Genomic DNA, 25,537 nt, shown 5'->3' with positions numbered 1-25,537 from the left:
GAAAACCGGGAACCAGCAGAAGTGGATGCTTTGTATTTTCTCTAGCAGGAATTCAGACTATTTATCCCTGCTGTAAATCTGAGGTTTCTGTTCTGCAGTTCTTCCTGGGTCAACCCTTATTTATTCTCTCTCTCTTTCTTTCTGAAGAAATGTGATTTAAAAAAGACCAGGGCATTTATTCAGGGTTGGCAAAATGGCTCTCCCTCTCATATTAAAACCCTTTCATTGTGTGGCAGCTGTGACTGTTTGAGGACAGTTATGGAAGCAGAAGCTGGGAAGGTTAATTGTAACTTGTGTTTTTAAATGATAAACCCACAGGTGCCCATCTCCCCAGGGTTGTGCCAGGGAAGGCCTAGAGGGGCTCAGGACTCGGTTTTCGCTGTTTGGCAATGATTAGAAGGACGGCTTTGGCCAGCAGAATGATGAATTCCTGGCCAATCCACATGGTGAGTGAGGAAAGTGAGAAGCTGGGTGCAGCACACTCCAGACAATCCCGGAGAGGGTGAAAGCTCAGCGGGTCTCAGGAAAAGCAGAGAAAGAAGAGGGTGCAGGGGAGAAGGGCAGGTTCAGAGCCTGGGATTGAAACAGCCAAACAAAGGGCTTGTCCATTTGCAAGCTCCTGGCCAGAGTTTCCATGCGCAGTGTACACATTTGAACCTGTGCGCTTGCCGCGGTGGGAGAGAAGGTGAAATGGGGACTGCTGGCGAACCTGGGCTGGCCACGGCTGATTTGCACAGGGATAATCAGTCTCTGGAGCCTCGAGGGTAGGCAGGAGGGCAGAAGAGAAAATTTGGAATCAGATCTAAAAAGCAATGCAAATGTACGGGAAAGGCCTGGCCCTTCCCTGCAGCTGGGCAGCACCTGGGGGGGTGTAGGCCAACAGCCGGTGGTGCACAGAGAGGCAGGGAGGCTCATGCTGCAGGGGGCTCTTGGTTCTGACTGGTCCATCTTTGTTACATTCCTTCATACCCCCGGGTCCCCTTCTCGTCTTGTATCTTCACTATCTCAGCTCGACTCTTGCAGTGATGTTTTTCCTGTGTTGAGGGCTCTGCGCTGTGCAGCACCCTGCACTGCCCCAGGGTGGGCCCTGAAGCAGGCCCTAATAAATAAAGCTACTCACCCTCACTTGCTTTTCCAGATTTGCCCCCAAGTGCCAGCCCCTCCTCCACTTTGCAGTGTGGACCCTTTCCATGCTAGCGCTTCCCCCAGGGCCAAGGGAACCCAGCCTGGCCCTTGGAGTGCTCGGCAGAGGGAGAACAAACCGTGATTCAGTGGCTCTGGAGAAGAAATGCTGCTGAAAAGTGTGGACAAGAGGCACTGGACTGCCAATAGTGATTGCTAAGCACTGGGTGATTTGACTTGGGGGTAGGGGGAGAGGACAAGGCACCCCATAGAAACTCAGAGCCTGGCCTCGGCGGACTGACGCTGGGTCTAGAGTTGAGGTCCAGCAGACGGAGCAGGATTTGTTTTGACTGCCCAGCAGCAGGGTTTCTGCCATGACCCATGGGTATTCACCAGCCACCTGCAAAGCAGCCGGATTCAGAAAGGAGCTCTGTCTGCCAGCTCCCCGAGGAGATACCTGCATGGGCCCTGCAAACCCCCTTAGATCAGGAGTTCAGACTGAGGGAGCTAGTTCTGTGGCTAAGGAGCGCTTGCAAGGTGTTGGGTCAGGCCACTGTTCCCCTCTAGGTGGGACTCCGGTGCCAGGAAAGGGCCTGCGGTGCTTGTGGCCTGGGAAAGCCTGGTTAACCGCAAGCAGCAGCCTTTCCTCGTCCATTTCTGCTATTGCATGTGAGGCTTTCATTCATTCCAGGTACCTGCTCAGACACTACTCCGAGGGAGAGATCCCCACCCCTCCGCTCTGCTGCTTGTCACCCGCAATGGTTCGGGAGGCTTGATCCCATGAATTATAGGATTCAAAACAGGGCTCAGCCAAAACCAGAAACATGTCAAGGTCCCCTCCGGAGGGCCCCGCTCCAATCCTGTGCCTCTCGGGGCTCATTTATCACACCCTGTGCACTGAGTCCAGGGGAGCTCCAGGTTGCAAAGAGGGCTGGTTGCTTTGCTGAGCCCTTGGGAAAGGTAACTAGTAGGACAGCCCCCAGTGCTCCGATCATGGGCAGTCAGACAGAGACAGATATAGAGCTGTGTCCAGAGAGGAAGGCTGGGCGGGATTCAAGAGACATGGGTCCCATTTCCAGCTCTGCTACAGCCTCCTGTGTGACTATGGCAAAGCACCTTGTGTCTCTGTGCCTCACTTTCCCATCTGAAAAATGGGAGCACTAATATACCCTTTGTCTTATCTATGGAGCCCTCTCTCTCCCGATGTGTGCCCCGAGCACAGTGGGGCCCTGACGGCGCGTAGGTGGAGGGAGAGGAGACACAGAGGTGTACAACTGAAGGCTTTGGAAAAAGCCAGAGAGCTGAATGTAGAGAGTGTGGTGAGGATGGACGCAGGAGCAGTGCGAGGTGGGGTGGCTCCCTGATTAGCAAGGGTGCAGAGCGGACAGTTTGGTGCCATCCAAACTGTTTTGTGGCTGATGCAGAAACAACTTTATCTGTGCCACTAGGTGGCACTCGGCACCTCTTAAATGATTCACGCTGCAAAGTGATGGTCTAGGCGGGATTGCAGTAACCCCACAGAAGTATTTTAAATACCTGCATTGTAAAGATGTGAGGCTGTTGGCACCGCCCGCCCCCTGCTTTGCCTCCCAGCTTTAACACTACTTGCAACACGGCTGATTTAGTTATTACTAATTATGATATTAACAGGATGTAACCCACCCCCACGCTCTGCTATCCTGGCAGGCTGCCAGACATTGGACCAAATTCTGCTTTAGTTTACATGGAAGTCAGGCCAGTGAAATCAGTGAGTTACTCCAGACTGCCACATGTAACTGAGCAGAATCTGGCTTGGTGCTGGTTCCACAGAGACTCCCCATGTCTCCCCTCACTCAGGGGAAGGCAGGTTTCACAGTGTACACACTGTGCCTGGTTTCCCAGAGGACCTGGAAGAACTCTGGGCCGTACCTGAGTAATGGCCCAGACATCTGAGCCTATGGACGCTGCCCCGGCCTTCTCTCTTTGTCTCAAGAGTTCAGCTCCCCGCCCCCACATGTCCTGGCTTCCCTAAGAGGGCAGAGTGAGGCCTTGTCTTTGCTGCAGTTCTGATATGGGGCCTCTTCCTTTGTCTGGCTCTCCGGATCTCCTCTGAAGATTGAGTCAGACCCAGACAAACGAGGAAGAAGATTGGTGGTCAAGGTACTAGCCGGCGGCTTGCAAGAGCTGGGCTCCCATCCCTGCTCCGCCAAAGACTTCCTGTGTGACAGTGGTACATCACTTAGCCTCCCTGTGCCTCTATTCCCATGTGTCCAGCACTGCCTTGCCTCCCACGGGCATTGGGGGGATAAAAGGGTGCAGCCCTCCCCGAAGGGCTGGGCACGACAGATCCCCCCAGCAGCCCACTGCCCCTGTGCTCCTGGGACACCCTCACAATAATCACGGATTCCTCCCTGCTCTGACCCATTCTCCACCATGTCATTCTTCCCCACGGCCCAGTGTCATGCTGAGCCAGCTGCTGCCCTCGGAGCCCAGGAGAGCTGCTCTTCTCCTGACCAGCAGGTGCCAGGACAGCCTACAGAGCAACCCCCGGCACTCCCTCCCCACGGACTGAGCATTCCCATGGGAACACGACTCACCAGCTTAGGACCAGCCAGCCAGGGCTCCAAGAACCACCTGCACAGGGAGTTTAGGCACCAGTCTGGAATCTGGGCAGGACACTGGGGTTTTCACAGAAGTACCTTGTAACCTTGTAACCTGACTACAAACGCACAAACAACCTGGGCTGGCGTTGGGTCAGGGAGGCTCTGATCGCCTCCTACCCATTGGGTTGGCGTGGCAGCGGTCATTCTCTGGCTGTCTCCAGCCCTTGGGGTTGGCAAGGTGGGGGGAGGGGAGGAGGGGCACACAGCCACTGCTACACTGACCCCACGGGCAGGAAGCGGCCAGAGACCGATCAGGGACACGAGGAGTGAGCTGCCTTCATCCAGTCGAGCCACAAGAACGAGGCAGCAGCCGTGGCGCTGAAATGGGGAGGGGGGAAGGGTCAGGTTTGGGCTGGGTCTGAAAGCAACTCGCCTCTCTCCAGCTCTGGTAGGGTTTGGGTCGAGCAGACTGCACAGTGCCTCCAACCACCAGCCTGCAGCCTGGGTCAGCACTGAGCAAGAGGCTAATGCCACTGCCTGAACTGCTGAAGTCTTTTCTCCTGGGACGGCTCCCGTCCAAGCACTGATCATAGTTAGTTTTCTAAGCAAAGCTGGGCTCTGTCCAGCGCCTAGAACCCACATGGAGAGGCATGGACGGGCCCTGAAGCCAGGCAGCGATTGGTAGGAATACGTGCACTAGTAAAAATGAACCCCCTCCCAAATACTGAATGGCCCCCAAGGGGTTTCCAATAAGAAGACAGGATCTGCGCTAATGCTTGGGCTCTGGGAGGTCTGTGCCTCCTTGAGCAGCGCTTGCCACTGTCTGGACCTGACCCGGTAATGCCAATCCGCTGTGAGAGGAGACACTGGCAGGAAAACAGCCACAAGGCCCTAGAACCTGTCTCAGGGCTCACTAGATCCTAGATCAAATCACCATTGTGCCTTTTGTGTCACTCCCAAAGGGCCGACAGCAAAGCAATTCACCTGGGCATGGACACATCAGGCCGCTGCAGTGTATCTCCACAGCAAGACGGGACCCCACCAACACACAAGACCTGTTCTCCGTGTGCTCTGCTGGCTGCCTGTAGAACAGTGGGTCAAGTTCCAAGTCTTGGCCCAAGGTTCTCCATGGCCTGGGCTCAGCATATCTAAAGGACCATGGTCAAGAACCCCACCGTTCAGACCCAACGGGACTATTCACCACATGGGTAACGCTCGCCTGTGTAGGAGACAGTGCTTCCCTGGGGACTGGTCTCAGATGGTGGATTAAGGACCATCCCAAATTCACCACCTCCTGCTGCAAGTGCCAGGTGTTGTCCTCCGACTGGCCCTCTCCAAAATAAACACAGAGCAGCCTGGACATTAACAACAACCCCCCCCCGAAAGCAAATCACTCCATGGCACCCCAAATTCCCCCCTCGGGGAGAGGAGGAGAGAGACTGCGCCACATGTGAGAGACGTTAGTCACATCGCTTCATGCACAACTGGATGGTGCTCAGATATGGCAGTTCTGAAGGCAGGATAAGAACCTCCACTGCACAGAATAGAAAATCCCTCCACCTCTCCCCCCAGACACAGCAGAGAAGGGACCAATGTCCAAAGCACCTCGTTACCCTGTGCACATAGAAAGGTTGGGGCTGCTTCAAATAAACCGTCAGCCACGGTCCCAGTAACCCACCTCCCTTCAGCTCCATCCGCGGGTGGCGCACTTTCCCCAAGCACTAACCAGCCCTGCAAGAGGAGTTCAGGGAAAAATCCACCCACACATGCGAGAAAACAAATGTACTTTTGCCTCGATGCAGTTAGTGCTTGATAATATATTTATAAGGGTTCCCAAGCTTGTCTCCGGCCGGAATTACAAAGTATTAGCTTGAACTGATTGGACAATACCAAGTGCTGCAATTGCAAGTGGGTGATTACTGGGATTTCCCAAACAGCTCCTGGGAAGGCTGTGTCAGCCTGATTCTCCTCTCTCTTACACTGGTGTAAATCAGTAGCCATCAGAGTCAACAGAGTAGAATGGACTAAAACTGGTGTAAGAGCAGTACCAGGCTCCCTAATCCCAGAAGAGTGTAGGGAAAGGGTGCCTGTGTTTGAGGCATGGATGTTACCTGGGGGCTCAATTGATTTAGCTTCTCACCGAGACGGTTCAGAGGTGACTTGATCACAGGCTGTCAGTCTGTAAGTGGGAAGAGGATAGCTGGGGCTAGCAGACAAAGGCTCTTGTCACATTCCAGCTGGAAAGGAAGTCCACATTTTTCACAGTGAGGGTAATTAACCCAGAACAACTTTCCAAGCCATGGGGGGGGGATTCACCCTGGTCTGAAATCTATAAATCTAGAGCAAAGGTCTTTCTGAACGAGATGTTATTGTACAAACACAAGTTATTGAGCTTGCTGCAGAAATGGCTGGGGGTGTGTGTGTGTCCAGACTAGGTGACCACAGGGTCCCTTCTAGCCTTAACAGCCACCAATTGTTAGTCAAAATTTCTACAATTTTGTCCAGCATCTTTGAGCCTTTTTCCAAGGTAGCACTACTACATGCCAAGGAGGCATGGTGCTTCCTGGTGCCCTGCCACATGCCAGCTGCCTGCCCCGCAGAGTGGAGCTACCTGGCTGCCCTCTGAAGCTTCTAAAGCCTATTTGAGTGGGAAGGGTTTCTGAACCGGCCCCCCTGCGTCCCACAGCATCTGCCCCAATGCTTCTGCTCGAGGAGGCGTTTAGTAAAGCACAAATTGCACTGGATGATAGGCTGGCTCTAGCAGCGTTTCCTTCATGTTCAAAGCTGCTCAGCTAACGGGAAACCCATCCGTTATGTTAATCCCGACACAGTTCGGTCAACAGCCCTCCAAGCTCAGCTACCCTAACGGGCGGTCTCAGCATAAATCCACAGCAGCATGCAAAGACGAACGGATGGGCTCGCTTGGCACCCGCTGGCACAGCTACTGTTTGCTGTGCCCACCAACAGGAGAGGGAGCTGGCTGGACACCAGTGATCCCTATGGAAAGAGAGCTCCTGGCCAATGGGGAGGGCTCAGGAGATGCCCCGGGCCCACCACCGGCTCTCCACATGTTAGTGGGTGCAACCCTCCAGCTGAGGAAGTGGCTGGTGGAGCCCTTCCCCTCCTTTAGCGTCCACCTTCTCCACCACATTCCTGGGTGCATAACCGAGACTCCCGTGGGCATCACGGGGATGTATCGTACATGTGTCTGCCTACCAAATACACACCCTGCTCCTTCACACCCCAGACATACACTGCAGCCTCCCTGGGGCCGGGCCTAACTGTGTCAGCTTTCATTAGCCCAGCTTCTGCTGGTGAGAAGGATCAGCTTTGGAGCCCCCCGAGCTCTTCTGCAGCACTGGGTGTCGCTGGAAAGCTTCTCTCTCACCTGCAGAAGTTGGGCCAATAAAGGCTGTTACCTGCCCCCCTGGTCTCTCTAACGTCCTGCGCCCTGCGCAGCTACAACACTGCAAACAACGAGGGCAGCTCCACCACTAGGATCCAGTGACGCCCCGCTTAGGGGACCACCCCAGAGGCTGGCAAAACTCAATTACCCGCCCGCGGTGGGTCTTTAGCTGAAGGTGGCACACCCGTGTCCAGCCAGCCCTGCGAGCGGGGGCTGCCACTCTCTGGCTCAGGCCGATTTCCAGCGCAGTCCTCGCTGGCGATGTGGGCAGGGGCACAGCTAGCCCCACCCCCGCGGGAGCCGCCCTCGCAGAAAGGGGCCAAACTGTGGTGGGAGGGCAGGGCCAGGAGGGGATCTCACACCCGAGCGCTCCAGGAAGGAGGCTCCCCCGCGGGACAGCGAGCGAGAGCAGGGCAGGGCAGCCCTGCCTGGGGCGGAGCAGGGGGACCCCTCCGGCTGGCCGGCTACCGCGCTTCGCTCAGCCTCCGCAGCCCGAGCGCCCCGCGGGGCAGCCGCCCGCTGCCTTGCCCGCCCCGCCCGCCGGGCATGGCGATCTAGCCGGGCGCAGGAGCGAGCCGGGAGCCATGGCCATCAAGAGCGAGGCGCAGTTCGAGGAGGCGCTGGGGGGCCCGGCCCTGCCCGCGGACTGCCAGGAGACGGAGCAGCTGCTCTTCGCCGGCGAGGGCAGGGGCGAGAAGGGGGTCCGGGGCTCCAAGTCCTTCTCGGGGACCCTGGGCAGCGACAAGTCGCTGGAGACGGAGCAGAACGGCCACAGCCTGCCCTACAAGGCTGTGTCCGCCGGGCACCTGGAGACGGCCCCGCACTCGCCCTCGCCCTCCCGGATCAGCCTGGGGCGGGCATCCTCCACCGCCACCACCAGTGCCCAGGAGCAGGGCCGGCCGCTGGATTATCTGGTGCTGGCCATCTTCTCCTGCTTCTGCCCCGTCTGGCCCATCAACATCGTGGCCTTGGTCTTTTCCATCATGGTAAGTGCTGAACGCCCGCCCGGGGGGTCCTGGGGCGCCCAGACACCCGCCCCCCTCCTCTCCGGGGTCCTGGGGCGCCAGCCACCAGCTCTGCCCCCCGCCCCACACGCTCGAGGGGACGCTTCTGAACTCCGCGCCCCGCTTTTCCCTTCGGACCCAGCGCGCTGCGCCCAGCAGCCCGGGCGGGACAAGCCGCTGGGTAGATGCGCCGGCTGCCGCGCCCTGGCTGCACGGTCCGGGCACTTCCCCTGCGCGCCTCGGAGAGGGGACCCCGGCGGCTCCCCGGCCACCCCGCCTTCGGATGCGCCACACGTGGCTAGCTGCGTCCCGCTGCGGCTGGGGGGGGTTCAGCCCGGGGAGGCTCTAAGGAACTTGGCTAGCGGGGGGAGGCGGAGCCCCCCGGGGCCGTCAGCGGGGCCCGGCCCCAGAGCTCGGAGCAGGACAAGCCTCTCTGGAGCCCCAGGGATGGGCGCTCTGGGGCTGGGGAGGAGGCAGGCGGCAGAAGGGAACCAGTCGCTGTCTGAAGGGAGGGGGTCACAGCACCCCCTGGAAGGAGGTCGGCCCCTTCCCACAACCGCTCTCCCCAAGCATGGCTGGGCTGTGGTGCCCTGGGCAGTGTGGGCAGGCTGAGGGCCCCACCTGGGGCAGGCCATGCTGCTGAAGCAGGAGCAGCAGCAGGCTGACTAGGGGTGCCCTCAGCCAGGGCTCCCCAGCTACAGACCAGAAGGGAACCTGGAATCCTTTGTATCCTGCCCAGTTCAGAACAGGCTGTTCCTCTGGAGCTGGGGATGCGGGAAGAGGCAGGGGTGGGTGTCTGTGTGTGGGGGGGAGAAATGCAAGGGACTCGGGGACATATAAAGCTCCCCAGGGCTAAACCATCCTGGAGCCCAGGCTAGAGCCCTGATGAAGCACCCTGGCTGTGCGGAAAGCAGAGAAGGGTAAGAGAATCCAGGCAGGCCCAGCTCCCACAGGGGACCAGTGGTGGGAGGAGAGAAGGGGACAGTGATTTGAGGCAGGGCCCAAGGGAGCTCTGACTAAGAGCAAGCCAGGACCTCTTTCAAACCAGCTTTGCTAGTTCACTCAGCATCTGAAAACAGGCGGGGAGAGTTCCATACCAGGTTTCTCTGCAGCTGGAGGAGTTAGAAAGAGCAAGTTCTTTTAAAAAAAGAATAAAAAAAAAAGGCTGACACGATAAAATAGTGGCTTGATGAGCCCCTGTGAGCAGGGCCCGTTCATTCCTCACCCTAGGTGACACCGAAAGGTGGCAGAGCATGACCCATATCTATTCCAGGTGGGCCTTGGGGACAGTGCTGGTGAGACTGGTCATGCTTTCCACCCAAAAGAGGCAGTGAACTAGCGCTGGAAGGGCAGGATCAAGGGTTCAGTTACAGTCAGGACAAAAACCACAGGGCCTGCAGTTGTGCTCACCTCCAGGGGACCCTGGGGCTGTTTGTCCTACATCTAGGATCTAGATTTGACTCACGCAGGCTTGAGATCAGTTTGTTTCAATGGATTTGTGCTGTCTTCCCACTGACTAGCCACATCAGACCAATGCTCTGGGCTTCCAGCTTTGCATATTAAGAGAAGATCACTGAAAAGCCACAAGTCATTCCTCCCCACAGCATCGGCTTTGGGGCTATGGCGACATTTCTCCACTAAAAGAAGCACATCCCAAACCAAAGCCTTTCTGGAAAATATCAACTTACGGACGATGCCTGATCCCCCTCCACCAACCAGTTCCAACTAATGCCGACACCAGTAAGGGAGGTCAGAACAGGCTCCCGCACTGGAAGACATGATGCCCCCAGCCTTTTACTATCATGTTCATGACCCCTTCCACCCCATCTGCTTCGCAGGGCTGGGGTTGTGTGCCTTCATGGGTCTGGATACCACCAGCACAGTGGGGTCCTGGTTGTTATTTAATATGTCTAATATTATGGAAACAACAATAATAATTCTCACACCTGGTCTTTCCTCCCGTCTGTTTGTTAGCTGCTGTGTGGCTGCACCACTGCCAGGCGAGTTACCAGAGCAGAATCAGAGCTCCAGCAGTTTCTGTTCAAGTGCTGAGAGATTAAACAGGAGCCTTTTGTTCAAACAACTATAGAATAAAAGTGGCCCATTTTCTTCCTTCCTTTTTTTTTCAACTCATGGCTCCTGCTCCCCCATTCTCCTCCCACATGGCTCTCCCCTGCAGAACGCTGCTGAGCAACATGGAGCCTGGCCTACGGACCAGAGGTGGGCCGGGAGCACGTTCTGTTTTATGAATGCCTACTTGGTTCTTCCAGTGCATCTTTCAGCTGAAGCTCTAAAAGGCTCTTTGCAAACATTAACTATTGAAGCACCATGCTGCCAGGGAGTTAAGCCAGTATCTTCTCCCCTGAATACTCAGCACTCTGAGAGCTTCTGAATCAGCAACTCATTAATCCTCATCTACATGCCCTCTGAAGTAGGGAAGTACATTATCCCCCTGACCCAGAGAGAAAGTGATACCCAGCGACTTTGGCAGAGCTGGGACGAGAACCCAGGAGGCTTTATGCCTGATCTCTTACACTAAGCACTAGTCCAGATTGCCTCCAACAAGGTCAGTTTAGGGATTTTACTGGTAAATAAATAACAACAATCCCTAAAACTGGGGTGGAGGGATAGCTCAGTGGTTTGAGCATTGGCCTGCTAAATCCAGGGTTGTGAGTTCAATCCTTGAGGGGCCATTTAAGGATCTAGGGCAAAAATTGGGGATTGGCCCTGCTTTGAGCAGGGGGTTGGACTAGATGACCTCCTGAGGTTCCTTCCAACCCTGATATTCTATGATTCTATGAAAAGAGCCTATTTCCTCCTGATCTACAAACAGCCAAACTCACCCCCCAAAATAGAAAGTGGGACTTCATCAGTCTCTTTCTACAGCTTCCCGGGCCAGTTCCTGGACTCAGGTATTTGCAAGGAGCTGATGGCATCTGGAGCTCTTCACTGAGATTGAAGCAATTCCCACATTCCAGGGCAGAATTAGCCAGTATGAGAACAGGGCAGAGCACAGCTAACAATTCTCCCGCCCCTCCTTGCACACAGGTGGCTCAACACTCACACCTCAGGTTCCAATTAGCACTGCCCCAATTAGTCTGGAGGAAGGAACCACGCTGCTTTACAGGGCCCGTGGGCCCCTTTTATCGTTTTAATTGTGCAATACGGGCAAATCTCCCTTTTGAAAAATCAGCTCAGGGAAGGCAGCAGCCCCAGAGCTCCAGCATGCTGCTTACTGCACAGAAACGCACCAAGGGGAACGTGCAGTCAGCAGTTCCCCAGAAGCCAATCAAGATGTAGAGAGGGACGTGGTGTCAGGCACTATAGACAAGCCCTCCGCAGAGACAGGCCTCCATCTGGAAGAGGAATCGGGCTCTTTGCAGAAGCCAGCTGGCGTCAGTTGCACAACGGAGAGCCTGCTTAGCCAGGATGTGGGCGAAGATGGACTCAGCTTATTTGGCTCTGTAATGCAGTGGCACAGGAGAAGGTGGGCTAGTGGAGTCTTGCTACACACACACAGCAATGAGCCACATAACTCCCAGGTATCCTTCCGCCAGCTGAGCCTTGTGTAAAGTAGCTCCACCCTCTTCCGTCTGGGTTCCTCAGCAGTTCTATGCAGCGGTGATGGGGCTATGATGTCAAACACCCTCCCCGTTGGAGTGGGGAAGGAACCAAAGAGCAAAGTTAGGAAATTGCCCATCCCTAGACATAAGTGCAGTGGGGCGTATGTACCTTGGTAAGTGCAAGGGACGCAGGAACATATCATAGCCAAGCACTCGTAGTCTGCTGAGGAGCATGGTCCCAGCCAGAGGGAGCACGGTGGATGGCGTTGCACCCGGCATCATGTAGTGAAGTGCCCAGATCTGGTTCAGTCCTGAGGGAGGAGAAGACTGCTCAGCATGGAGACCTCATGTTCAATATAGCCCTGGTACAAGCAGGCACAGTTCCCAGTGGCTTCAATGGAAGTTTCACCGGCTTTCATGAGGGATGAATTGGCTTGCTGTGGCTAGCGAAGTGTGAACACCCAGACGTTGGCTTGATCAAGCACATAAAACTTGGCTGAGCACATGTCCCGCAGGGCTAGAGATACTCCTGAGGCCGTTCTGCACCTAAAAATTCTGCGCAAAATATTTTAAAATTCTGCACGTTTTATTTGTCAATAAATAAATGTAGAGGCTCCAGCATGGCAGTGGGGAGCACAGGCCACTGGCTGCGGGAAGGTGGGCGATCACCCTGCAGTTTCCCCATCCCGGGGACACAGACTCAGCGGTGAGGCTCACCCGACCCTGACACAGCACAAGGCCTGGGCCTGCCCCAGAAACTCCCTGGGGCCCTGCCCGTCTGCGCCAGGTGTGGGTGGGCAGGCTCAACCAGGTAGGTCCGAGTGTGGAGGGGCTCAGTGTGGGGGAGATCAGGTGTGGGGTGCGAGGATTCTGTGTGGGACAATCTGGGGGCAGGCAGCTCATTGTGGGGTCTAGGTGTGGGGGGATCTGGATGCACAGAGGCTTGTTGGGGGAGTTCCAGGTGCAGGGGCAATGGGACTCTGAAGAGCTTTCCAGGTGAAGGTGGTTGGGGCTCAGCGGAGGGGTCTGGGTCTCAGAAGGGGGGTCTGGGGGTGTGGGTCTTGGTGGGGTGGGGGTCACTGCATGGAGGTTTGGATGTGAGGGCTCGGTGGTGCGGGGGGCTCGTCAGGGTGGTGCAGGGGGGTGGGGCTCATCAGGGTCTGGGTGCAGGGGTGGGGGTCTGGAGGCAGGGGATCTGGGTGCAGGGGGCTCCAGATGCAGAGGTTGAGATTCAATGGGGTGGGGTTCGGGTATGGAGGGCTAGGGGGGGTTCTGGGTGTACAGGGTGAGGCTTGGCAGTGGTGTCCGAGTATGGGAGATTCGGATGCATGGGGGTTGGGTGGATGGGGGACCCATACAGTGACCCCTTCCCCCCCCGCCACAGCTGAGGAGCAATGGGGGCACGAAGCAGGGGAGGATGCTGAGCTTCCTGCAGCTGGGAGAGGTTTCTGGGGGTGGGTCTGTCACAGCCTAGCCACTCCTTATAGGGGAAGAAGTCATCCCATCTTCTTTTGCCTCCAGCCCAGCCAGAACTAGCAGCTGATCCCAGGTCAGGGTTAGAGCCACTGACTGGGGTGTCCCCAGCCCTGCAGTGATTTACCTCTCTGCTGGCTGCTCCAGGTGCCTGAAACAATGAACTTGCTCTGCTAGGGAGTAGTGCGTGGCTGCTCTTGCAGCTTCCCTTTGCTTCCCTGTCAGAAAGTCATTTTTCTGCAGGAAAGCAAAGAAATCTGCGGGCGACATGAATTCTGCATATGTGCAGTGGTGCAGAATTCCCCCAGGAGTAGCTAGAGATATGGCAGGAACCAGGCTCTCCAGAGGCTTTAGGCACTCAGGACCAGCTCCCCTTGGGGGCACGCTCCAGACTGCTTGCAGCCATAGCGGCGGCTGGCGGGCATGCTTACAGCCAGATGACTTTTCTCCAGTTGTTGTGGGAGCTTGCACTTTTATATTTTCCGTGAAGTCAGTGCTTTTTCCAAACAAGGCCTCTTCCTAGCACTGAGCAGCAAACAGAGAAGAAAGCATTGGAATGCCTTTGGAGTTAGGCTCATAAATCACCCTTCAAATGCTGCACTCAGGTCCCAGCAGGTCCTGTGGTCAGCAGAAAAATCATCTGCCACTCTCCCCCTTCCTCTCCCAGAGTGATCTCATGGAATGAGTCACTTCTGGCCTGGCTGCATAGACACCTGAGTGCATCTTTTTCAGTCTCCCTGTTTGACAAAGCTGAGGACTGGCTTTGGCGATGCTGACTTGGGCCTGCGTTAATCGGTTTCAGTTCCTTTCAGCCCTCCCATTTCAGAGAGCAGAGCTAACAAACACAAATGGAGATGGAACCGTCGGTGACCAGCCTCGCTACCACTTGCCAGTGCAGGGTTCCCCCCGCCCCCGCCAGCCCTTCTACTGGGAACATGCATGAATGAGCACGGACCAAGAGACAGAGAGAGAAAAGGAGAGAATCTTTGCAACGGTTCAGTCGTCCAAAACAGAAGAGCCTGTGTGCATCAGAGCCCAGGCTACAACTGGAAGCACTTAGTCTGCAAGACACAGAGAGATGCCCCAAAGAACACTCAGGTCTTTCTCTTACCCCCTCTCATGCTACTCCTACAGTGCAAACCAACCGTAAGATTCTCCAAACAATGTCCAATCCTGGGAGAGGCTGCATTGGAATGAGCAAGTGCTCTCCGTTCTTGTTGCCTCACTCAGCCCCTCGCAATAGGATGCAACCAAACAGCCCCTGATGTTACACAGTGCTCACTGGTAAAACCCCAGGGATGGTCAGGGGCTGGGCTGCTTTTTTCCACTGTAAGGCACTACTCTATGTCTAGAGAGCATCTCCAGGCCCCAGATCTCTTCACACACCACACATAAGAATATAAGAATGGCCATACGGGGTCAGACCAAGGGTCCATCTAGCCCAGTATCCTGTCTTCCAACAGTGGCCAACGCTAGGTGCCCCAGAGGGAATGAACAGAACAGGGAATCATCAAGTGATCCATCCCGTCACCCATTCCCAGCTTCTGGCAAACACACATGCAGGAAACCTCTTCCCCTTAGCACTAACGTGCCACTCCCTTTGGGCAGAGGTGTGCACAAAGGCTGTTTAACAGCGCATTGCACCACTCAAGTAGCAGGGTCAGAGAAATGAAGACGAATGCCCCAGCCAACCGGAACTACAGAGGGAATATAGTGAGGCTCAGTGCAATTAATGCGCAGCACTTTAACGATAACACTTATTACAGTTACAGAGAACAACTTGGAAGGATTCCATTGATGATGAAGCTGGTTTTATCTCCTAAAATGTTCCCACTAGCATGTTTCAAAAAGAGTCACATGCTAATTATTTAGTCAACATAAAGTCAAGATTCATAGTGCATTCCAACATAGTCATTCATCATTTCACAATGGTTAGTTTTTAACACTAAACTCCCAGCTACAGCTACTACCACACACTCTGATTAGTCCTCAAGAGATTCTTACACTTTAACAAACTTCCTCTCTGCAAACATTGATTAATGGACACAAATTGCTCATGTTTTATGTGGAAAGTGAAATCCACGATTACTGACATTTATCAGTTACAATCAAACCCTTCAATCCCAATGAGTAATATATGGACAGCGATAAATGCTCACAGAACATTCCATGTGCATGCTTGTGTATTTTTCATAACTTTTCAAGAGGAGCTTAGAGAAGAAGGATCCAGAAGCTGTAGTGATTGACTTCACTCCTTGTTTGTTTTTTGCTAGGGAACGTATAGATCAATGCAAGCGTGTTTCACTGGAGTCCAACATACACCTTCCCCCCCAAACTACAAGTTTGTTACAGAAATCTGTGCCTTTAAAAATCCCAAGTGTTAAAAATCTGTCAATGAACAGTTAAGGGATTCAGCCAGTACCACAACTAGCAAATATAATCCATCGCTCACTATCATCCCACCTGATTTAATTTTGCCACCTTCTGTTCAGTAATGCAAATAGGCTGTTGGATGCATACTGTTGATTTTAGATATCCTGTATTCCATGTGCAATCCGGCTTCTGAAAGTAATAAGATCCAGGCTGCGTTAGGTTATGTCAGAGTTCTGTACGTTCTCCTCGAGTGTGCTGGGCTGCTGGAGCAGAAGAATATTTGTCTGACTGGAATTGGAATGACTGATTGATTAGGGTTATGAAATGGGGTGCTTATATGATGAGGTAGGTCTATTCACTAAGAGGGTGGTGAAACACTGGAATGCGTTACCTAGGGAGGTGGTAGAATCTCCTTCCTTAGAGGTTTTTAAGGTCAGGCTTGACAAAGCCCTGGCTGGGATGATTTAACTGGGACTTGGTCCTGCTTTGAGCAGGGGGTTGGACTAGATGACCTTCTGGGGTCCCTTCCAACCCTGATATTCTATGATTCTATGATTCTATGATATGCAGACCTTGCAAGTTGTATTTTTAACTGTTTTAAATCTATTGTGTAGCAAGTCCCGTATCTTTGGTCACCACATTTGTTGTTTTTGTAGTGATAATGAAGTAACAACTAGTGGTGTTTAGTGACACCGTATATTGGCAACAGAACCTTGAATAGGAAACGGGCTTGGATCATCTAGTCATTTGTTAGTTTGATTTTTGCATAGATTTTTGCAAACTTTAATGGTGAATGGTATGTGTTAGGTGGGATGACCAAGTGTGATGCTGGGTTATATGGCAGTGGGGGACTTTCTGGACCTCTTAATGGTTCATTGCTGGACATTTTCATGAGGGGAGGATTCGTCTGTTTTTTTAAAAGGAGCAGAAGTTGGAAGGAAAGTGTGATTTTTAGACTCTATTGAAACTCATGCTTTCAATTTTACCTCTTTTCAACTACGTTTTTGTCTAGAATTCCCCCATCCCCTTTTTAAATGAGTGCAAAAATGTAAATCAGGCTGGTGCATAGGGTCTGTAGGAGGGGACCCCCACTCTGACAGATCTTCTGAGATGCCCTAAATCAGGGATCTCCTCCTGAAGATTCTAGCATATTCGTGGGAGGGGTGCATGTGCAGCCAGTTACAGTTGCATGGAATATAATAATAGTAAAAACCCTAGTTCTTATCGGCAGACCTCAAAGCGCTTCCCAGTCTAATGGGTTTATTGTCACACCCCTCGTGTGAGGCTGGGCACTGCTAGTATCCCCCCGTTATAGACGGGGAAGTGAGCACAGGCAGACTCAGCCTTGGCCTTGCTTGCGGCAGCATGTTGCATATGTGTAGCTACACGCCGCAGTGAGAGGCGGGCTGCATCCATGCGGTGGTGTGTAGGTGCTGGCAGGGGGGAATGGCTCCAGCAGCATTACACTACACTACTAAAAAGAGCCGTGCTGAGGGAGGAGGCCGTGCTTGGGCATGCAGAGAGCCATCTAGGATTTGGGTGGGTTTGTGTTCTACTTGCCTAAGCCATGCCTTGCCACCCACTCTGCTATTTCTACCCAGGCCAGCTGGGCAGGCAGGGTCTGTGCTCTACACGCGCCCGACGCGACTTGTCCCAGGTCACACAGGTGTCTGTGGCAGAGCAGAGGTCTCCAAAATCCTAGGCCAACGCCCTAACCACTGGACTGTGATTCCTCCATGTTCCGCCATCTGGTGCCGTGGATAACGGCTGGGGAGAAGAGGTGGTATCAGTCCACATGGAAATGTTAAATGCTTATATTTTACAGCTAGAAAATTCCAACTGTTTAACTTTTGTAACGTGGGTAAAAGCCCGCGAGAGCCTAGCCTCCCCGGCAGAACTCCCCTTACTGGCAGTAGGGCCAGGATTTCATCTCTGTGGCCCCAAAGGCCTCTGCACCCCTTTAACACCTCCCACACCTCCAAACAAGGGGGATTTTTCTAAACACCAGGCTCTGAAATTCCTTATCTGATTTTTTCCTCGAAATTTCACAGAAACAAGAGGCATCAGGTAGGGTTTCAGGGAATTGGTTTGCTTTGGGGAAATATGGGGTACACACTGAAAACAGGGCTTCTGCTGAGCAGCCAACATCTTCCTTGGCCCTGGAGGTGTTCTCCTGGCTCACCACTGCACTTGTCGTTCATGCTGAGGCTCCGTGAGTAGTCTGATCGTAGTGACATCTTTGCTGCCCCAAGTGCCTGGCCTTCTACTAAACGTCAAACCTCTGTTCCTTGCCTAGCACGCCCAGGACCTGCAGCCGAGAAGCAGGAACGTGGCCCTTGCGCTCTCTTCAAGCAGCAGTAACCTGTTTCCCTCATCGGGGATGACCCAATTTTGGTCCTCGTGTTTTTACTTGGAAACCAGATTATTGCTGATTACAACAGGAAGATAACAAGGAAATTGCTTAGTCAGTCACTGATTCTGAAGGCTAACGCTGCATCTAATTGTACTGTGGGTTACATGTGGTCTGGCCGGTCCTTTGCTTGGCACTCAGGCCTTGGAGTGCAGTTAGTACAGGTGGAGTTCTCTGGTCAGCAGTTTTGCAGAGCACAACGGTGGTGAAGCAGCCATGAAGGAGACCCCAGGGCGCTAGCCAGAGTACTGTGGGAGCAGCAGGGTGTTCGATTTTACCAAGACATTGCTCGCCACTGTCTGTGCATTGCTACCCAGTATGGAGCCTTTCCCCACTAGCTCTAGGGTCAATTCCAGGCAGGGTCCCAGCTGACAGCTGTTCCCTTGTAGTCACTGCTCCCCAAGATCTGGAGGGGGCCCTGGAATTTTAGCAGGGCAGGCAGTCCTCCCCTTCAGCCCCGCAATGACGTCACTCCTCCTGGAGCCTCAGCCGGGGCAGGACACGAGGGAGGTCTGTCCTGCCACTACCCAGGCTGCAGCTGTTCTGTGCGCGAGTAGAGCAACTTCTGGGGCTGGCAGGGGTCATCGCTCTCCCGTACTCACATGCTAGGGGAGCCCCCGGGAAAACCAGCCAGGGCCACGGCTACTCTGCTGCCAGGCAGGGTGACTAGACTTGGGAGAGGCAGCTCCACAGGAACCATATAACGCCCTCCCCCCAGCTCTCTGTCAGCTTCAGACAGTGCTGGGGCCTGTCGTCTCCAAGCTGCCGCTCCCCCCAAAGACGGGAGCTGCTGCAACCTGCTCTACTTATACAAACTAGCAGCACCCTCCAGGCTCCCATTCAGGTGCGAAGGCAGCCCGGTAGTAGGACAAAGCTGTGGTGGGACGAGGCAGCCCTCCTGGAATTAGCCTATCTTGCTTGTCACCATGAAAGGTTTTCCTCCTTTCCCCCACTGCTGCTGGTGATGGCTTATCTTAAGTGATCACTCTCCTTACAGTGTGTATGATAAACCCATTGTTTCATGTTCTCTGTGTGTGTGTATAAATCTCTCCTCTGTTTTTTCCACCAAATGCATCCGACGAAGTGAGCTGTAGCTCACGAAAGCTTATGCTCTAATAAATTTGTTAGTCTCTAAGGTGCCACAAGTACTCCTTTTCTTTTTGCGAATACAGACTAACACGGCTGCTACTCTGAAACCTGTGCAGCCTTTATGAATGATCCCATATAGAGGAGGTTCCAGGCACCTCCCCATGACTCCCCCCACCCCTGCTGTACCCTGGGAACCAGCAGGTTTAGTTACAAGGCAGGGGCCACCCTCTAACAGACTGCATTAAGAAATCAATCAAGCAGCAGGGGAAAGCAGCAGAGTGGAGAAGCTGGGGCGACCATTCCCTCCCTCCCTGCTCCCAGAACAGGAGCAACCATCACTGCAGGCAGAGTTCATGTAGCTGCTGCGTGGCCCGGGGAAGTCAGCACAGAGATGCAGAATCCAGCAGAGAGGCAGAGTGCTGGAGCATACTCCAAAGCAGTGGTTTCCAACCTTTTTTCATTTGCAAACATCTACAAAATTTCAAATGGAGGTGCGACCCCCTTTGGAAATCTTAGATAGTCTGTGGTGTCCCAGGTCTCCATGGACCACAGGCTGAAAACCACTGCTCTAAAGTGAGATGAAACCCAGCAGTTCCCGAGTGTTAAGTTAAAGCCCATTCACTGTTTATGTGCAGGCAGCACCAGTAACACAATCTTGCTTCTGTGTGGCAGACCGTCCCCACCAAGGAGTCCCACTCTTCCTTCAGGGTGGGCCTCCAGCCTCGGAGACTGAGCCTCTGGGCTCCTGCCCTCCTGCTTTACACCGGAAGCTCTGCCCAAGAAGTCCAACTGAAGTAGACTGCTAGTGAGAGACATGTACACTCTGCAGGGACCGATGTGCCCCCGCAAGGATTTCCAGTGACGCTAAGGAGCCTTGTCAGAACACAGCTAGGTTTCTTAGGCAGCTGGGACACAGTGTCGGACGTCCTTCGGTTAGCACAGAGAAATAAAGGTTAAGACATAGTCCATCTGGCCAAGCCAGAGCAACCCACAAGCCAACCTGCTTTGGCCTCCATTCCAGGCTCTCTCTGCCCCCTTTCTCAGGCCAAGGAGAGAGCAGCTGGGTCTCTCCCCAGAGTCAACCATTATCCCCTTCCTGTCACCTCTCAGTCCTTACTTCTCAAAGTTAGCCTCTGCTGAGCTCCCCTGCCAAGGGGAGGGGAAACCTCCTCCCTCTGGCTTAGTGGGGGCTAGGTGTTAGTGTTCTGACCAATGAGGTTTTCACTGTCTTCATGGACTTTCCATTGATAGGAGTCAACCCCGGCCCATCTTTTAATGACCTGTTTGGCCCACCCTGCTAGCTAGGTGACACCCCTGCCACGTGTCCAGCGCTGCCCCAAGAGCACTCTTCATTCTTTCGCACCCACTGGTCAGCAATGCAACATACAAGGGAAAACTGAGGCACACAGAGGCATCCAAAATATTACAAAAATTTCCCACTTTGGCCCACGTTGAACAGCTGCAGTGTAGGCAGCAGAGACAGTGCATGGCTATGGAGACTGCAGTCTGCTGCTCCTCTCAGCAGCAGGAAGTGGGGGTGGGGTTAAACCCAGGTGTGTAATTTTCAATTATGTAAATTTCTGGAGGGTGCTGACTGTGATTCCCTTAGAGATGGCTCCTAAGTGCAATGGCCCCACTGTCCCAGAGTTGTCTAAGCGAATCACATTGGGGATTGAAACTCCTAAAAACACAGAACCCTTCCCTTCGAATCAAAGCAGAATCTCTGCTGGCTGTGGTCATGTTAAGCCTCATAGCCCCTATGGGCTGTATTTGCTAGACACACACCTACACAATTACACATCTCCCTTGCTCTGGTCTAACTTCTGTCCTGTGCACAGTAGCAGAGCACACATGGAAGCCAGGACTTTTTGGGGCAGTTGAGCTTCAGAAGCTACTGAAGACTGTTGACAAACTTGGATTGCAAGTCAAGACACTCATACCAGGTGATGCTAATGCAGTTGTCTAGACCCAGCTGCTAACAGAGCAGCTCTCCTTTTGCATGGGTTAAGGCTGATGACTGACACAAAGCAGCCAATGAGCTGGAACCACAACCACTGACAAGCGCCTGTTTGTGTCTTCCTTTCTGCCAGTCAAGGAACAGCGGACAGCAGGGAGACATGGACGGGGCTCGGAGACTCGGGCGCATGGCCAGGTTGCTCAGCATAGTCTCCATTGGCCTGGGATTCCTCATCATTGTGCTGTACTGTTCGCTCAATTTCACAGGTAATGCCTCTCTCCCTCTTCCCCCACTGGCCAGCTGGCTCACGAGCACCATGGCGCCTCCTCACCTGTGCCCACACTAGAGAATTCATCAGCTAGGCCCTAACAGCACACTTGAAAAACACATTACGCCCACATGCAAGGGACATGTACGTGTATGAAATACTATTAGCATTAGACTGGCTTGCAGCAGAGCTAAATACCAATCTAGACTGAATGTTTCTGTGCCAGTGTGGACAGTACAGGCTGAAACAGCTCAGACAGCCATCCCACAATGCACCGGTGGCCCTGTGAAAAACCCCAGAATCCACTGGGAGCTGTGCTGGGAACTGGAGGAATGCATTGTAACAAACAGCTTAGAACCTACTTTCTCCACCTGTGGCTGCACCCAGGTTTCAGTGATTGTGAACACCTTCCCTTGTGCCTGCAAGAGAGCACAATTTTAGGGAGCTGTAACATGAGGGCATGGTCTGGGAAAGATTGAGACCAATGGTTTAGAAGAATGGAAGTGTGTACGTGAGGCAGAAGTGCAGCAATTCAGACATGAATCTGCATTCTTGGGGCTCCAGCCCAAAGTACTTCCAAAGAAACCAATCCACAAAGTCAGCACCATTTACACCACTGATGTGCTAGCCCCCAGGTGCACTGACCTCACAACACTCCAACTCCCCCAAGGACCAAGCTGGCCTCAGTGGAACCACACAAGAGCGGGAGGGGACGTAATTTAATTTGTAGAGGCTGTAATAAGACTCTCTTTATTTCACAGTTTTTCAGAAGACCAATTAGCACAAAAATACCTTGAAGAAGAGGAAGATGTCTTTCCTTCCCAGGGTTTTAATTTTACCCTTGCAGCAACAATGTTACAATTTAGAAGGGCGGCCTGAGGAAACATCTCTTCTGGAGCGTCATCCAAGGGAGTGCATGCATTTCTTTCACAGCCTGTTGGAAAATGATTTCATACGAAACAAAATGACTGGATAACACAGCAGCTCGAGAAGGACTGGGAAAGGGGTTCGAATCCCAAGCAGAGGTAGAATGGACGGAGATCCGCTACCGCACTCCTGATCAGTAATAAAGATGGTGGGTGGGAGGGAGAGTATGACAAAAAGGGGACAAGGGGAGAACTTCATGAATGAGGTTTATTTAAAGAACCTGAAATTTAAATTTTTTTAAAAAGGAGAGAACAGGACATTTTGAGGAACCTTCTTTACAATTTTGGGACAAATCCTGTTTTTTGTATCGACAAATTCTCTGTCTCTATGAAAAAGCTCAAACTGCCATCGGGAGATTAAATCGATTCAGTGAGGGAGAAAAGAGAGCGCCACTACAGGGGGACATCACATGCACCTTTCTGCAGCTCTGGCCAAAACCACAGCGAAAGGTGGAGGATCTGGTGGGGGCGATTTTGTATTTTTGATTAGGGGAAAAAAAAAAAAAGCTGACAACCATTTGCATGCCTCTGGGAACGTCCTGCTCTATGTCCGTTTGTACAAAGCTCTTCCGTCATTCCAAAGCATCCCAGAGCTGGGAGAGCAGGGATTCTGCTGCATGAGGAATGCCAGCTTAGCAGGAGAGTCCCCCTCATCTCAACCCCACGCTGGGGCTTTTATGGTAGGAACTATCACTTCTCTTTGGAACAATCCATTTCTACCTCCCTGCACCCCAGTGAGGTAACGTTTGTGCAGGTGGGAATCTAAGGCAGCAGTGGTGCCCAGGACCGAGAGCAGATTCTGTCCACTTGAGCATTTATACCATGTCCATCATGGCTGGAGCTGAAGGCCCAACCCAGAGCCCGTCACAGTCACTGCAAAGACACCTACTGGCCTGGAGGGGAAATTTCAAAGGCCCCACGGGGAGTCTCTCATTGCACCCTCGCTCCCCTTTGACAATCCCCCCCAAATGCCTGTTTTAGCCCCACTTCTGCTGTAACCACCCACACCGCTGGGCTCAGCTCCACGAAGGTCAGTTTTTAAGTGCGTTATATACAAATGACGGACTTCTGCTCGGCAGGGTTCAAAATCTTTGTCCATGGCCTTCCCATCACCTTCCACAACACGTGTTTCACTGCTTGATGTTTCCCAGCAGCTCAGGGCCTGGGATTTTCCTCACAGTCCCTTCCCTGGCCTCGCACCATTTCTTCACCTCCGACTCTGCCCGGGCTGGGTTTTGCTGCTTTTAGTGCACTACGTTCTGCTGCCCGCCTTGTGTGACGCTTCCTCGCTTGAGGTTTTATCCGGGTTTTGTTGATGGCTTTGTGCCAGCTGACCCCTCGATCTCCTATTGGTGCTGTTTGCAAACTCACCGATGGGGGTTATATAAGAGCTGCAGTTGGGCACACTTTGACCACTCCATCATCCACATCTTACAAGCCGGTACCCAGCCACACCCTCGACTGCTCTGCGAACACTGGCATTCCCAAGCCAAGTAACACTTCTGCTCCCTCACACCCCTAGTAGCAATTTTGAGTCTCTTGGGAAGCTCTGAAGCAAACCCGCTGGCACTTTGCTGAGAGAATTCCCTTGCCACCCATTTCTGTGCTCCTCATTAATATGTTTTCTTTTGCTAGGCTGGCTCAGAACCTCGGTGACAACAACACAGAATTCCCTGGGTACACTAGGAACATGCTTCTCCGGCTAGAAGCAATTCTTAGGATGCAGAACCATTTGACTTTTTGCTACACTACCCTGCTTTCCCGTGCTATGTTTTCCCCCATCTCCAGGCTTCAGCTCCTGTCTCCAACACTCTATTAGAAACTACCAGCTTCTAGAACACAGCCCAACTCTTTTGCAACATCCCTCTTGTTATCTGACTTTGAGTGTTTGGCGCTTAGGGAGAGCTCTGTGAGTTTAAGCAAGGAGGGAGCTGAGGGACAGTAGCTTACTGCACTCAAGTGTGTTTTGATTTCCCTTTTCACATTTCATGCAGAATAGCTTCTCGCTGAGCAATGCCTGATGCATGAGGTGTAAACTCACAGTGTCTGAGACATCCAGCTGTCTCAGGCAGCCAGATATTTTGTCCAGCAACTCATCAGAAATCCTTGGTTGGCCACTTAACAGGACTGCAAGTGTTACTCATTTCCCATGCAGAGCCCCATAATCAGAATGTATGGTTCACAGAACATGCCTTTCATGTTCATTATCTCCTTTCTGACTTGCATAATGACACTTCTTCCTCTTCAGGCATCTTCCTGTCCTTTGATCCCTGGCCCAACCCACTTGCAACTGACAAATTGCTTTTTGGGAGTGCTTAGAAATCACAGCAAAAAGAGCCTTCTGGAATGGGAATAGGTGACATTGAAGGAAATCTGCAGTAATGAGTTACAATCCCTTGCAAACAAATATTTATTAAATAAGAATTTACATGCTACTTTATAATTATATAGCACTTCTCGAGGAGCGTGAAGTGCTTGGCAAAATTAACTAACTAACCCTCATGTGAGGTAGGTAAGTATAACACTATCCTTATTGTACAGATGGCAAAATTATGGTATAGGAAAGTTAAATGACTTGCTGAAGGAAACAGACTGTAGCAGAGCTAAGAAGAGAAACTAGTTATCCTGTCTCCCAGTCCCCAGAAGGCCATCCTCCCTCTCAATTTAAGTATATAAAACAATGTATATTTTCTTGGTATGGATTTTACACACACTGCACTTTCAAAAGGGAAGGTGGAAATACCTCTCATTGCTTCCTTAATCATAAATGGTCCCCCATGGGCAGCTGCCATTTTAATGATCCTCTACAGAAGACATTCCAGCCTGATGAAGCGGACTAGGACAGAGAAAGCAGAATTCATTTGAATGCATGAGAAGGCAAGAGCTGCCTTAGAAAGAAAATTGCAGTGATAATTTGTTGCATGCATTCAAATGGGATTTGCTTTCTATCTTACCCTACCTCATCAAACTGTCAGGACAACAGCTTCCTGTCTCACTGTTAAATATAATAAAAAAGAAAAATGAAGACACACATTCCTTCAGTGATTTACTCTTCTTTCTAATTAGACACAGTGATTAGATTCTTTTACACTACTTCACACTTTAAAAGCCATCTCCTTCATTCTCATCTTGTGCTTAGATCCAGTCAAAAGTCTCCTGAGAGCAGTGCTCTAGTCAATCACAATCATAGCATGTAACCACAATCCATGAAAGCATGGCAGTCAGGGAAGAGCACCAATACACTAATGCACCAAGCTGCGGTTAAGTGGCTTTCTTTGCTCAATATTTCCATTCACATACTTTGTTGTCCTACCCTAAACGCCTCCTCTCCCACCTTGGGATTTACAGATTTCAAATACGGTTA

At 52.6% G+C, this 25,537-nt stretch overlaps 1 protein-coding gene across 1 annotated transcript; it reads left to right on the top strand.

Annotated features, from left to right (window-relative positions):
• The first annotated feature begins 7,270 nt into the window (after nucleotides 1-7,270).
• On the top strand, nucleotides 7,271-25,178 carry TRARG1 (trafficking regulator of GLUT4 (SLC2A4) 1). The gene is made up of 3 exons (XM_038375611.2): nucleotides 7,271-8,096; nucleotides 21,113-21,245; nucleotides 22,009-25,178. Exons 1-3 carry the CDS (start codon nucleotides 7,695-7,697, stop codon nucleotides 22,026-22,028), a joined length of 555 nt encoding a protein of 184 aa, XP_038231539.1. The 5' UTR covers nucleotides 7,271-7,694; the 3' UTR covers nucleotides 22,029-25,178.
• Nucleotides 25,179-25,537: the final 359 nt, after the last annotated feature.

Source organism: Dermochelys coriacea, chromosome 17 (assembly GCF_009764565.3).
Source record: "Dermochelys coriacea isolate rDerCor1 chromosome 17, rDerCor1.pri.v4, whole genome shotgun sequence".
Lineage (NCBI taxonomy): Eukaryota > Metazoa > Chordata > Testudines > Dermochelyidae > Dermochelys > Dermochelys coriacea.
Note: the sequence above shows the minus strand (reverse complement) of the source record. Positions and strands in the feature narration are given on the sequence as shown.

What these genes read in the sequence shown, in the direction of transcription:
- TRARG1 (XM_038375611.2), top strand. Translation starts at nt 7,695, where the DNA reads ATGGCCATCAAGAGCGAGGCGCAGTTCGAGGAGGCGCTGGGGGGCCCG. An exon ending in CCTTGGTCTTTTCCATCATG is followed by an intron (nt 8,097 to 21,112) that starts GTAAGTGCTGAA and finishes CCTTTCTGCCAG; the next exon opens with TCAAGGAACAGCGGACAGCA. An exon ending in CTGTTCGCTCAATTTCACAG is followed by an intron (nt 21,246 to 22,008) that starts GTAATGCCTCTC and finishes TTTATTTCACAG; the next exon opens with TTTTTCAGAAGACCAATTAG.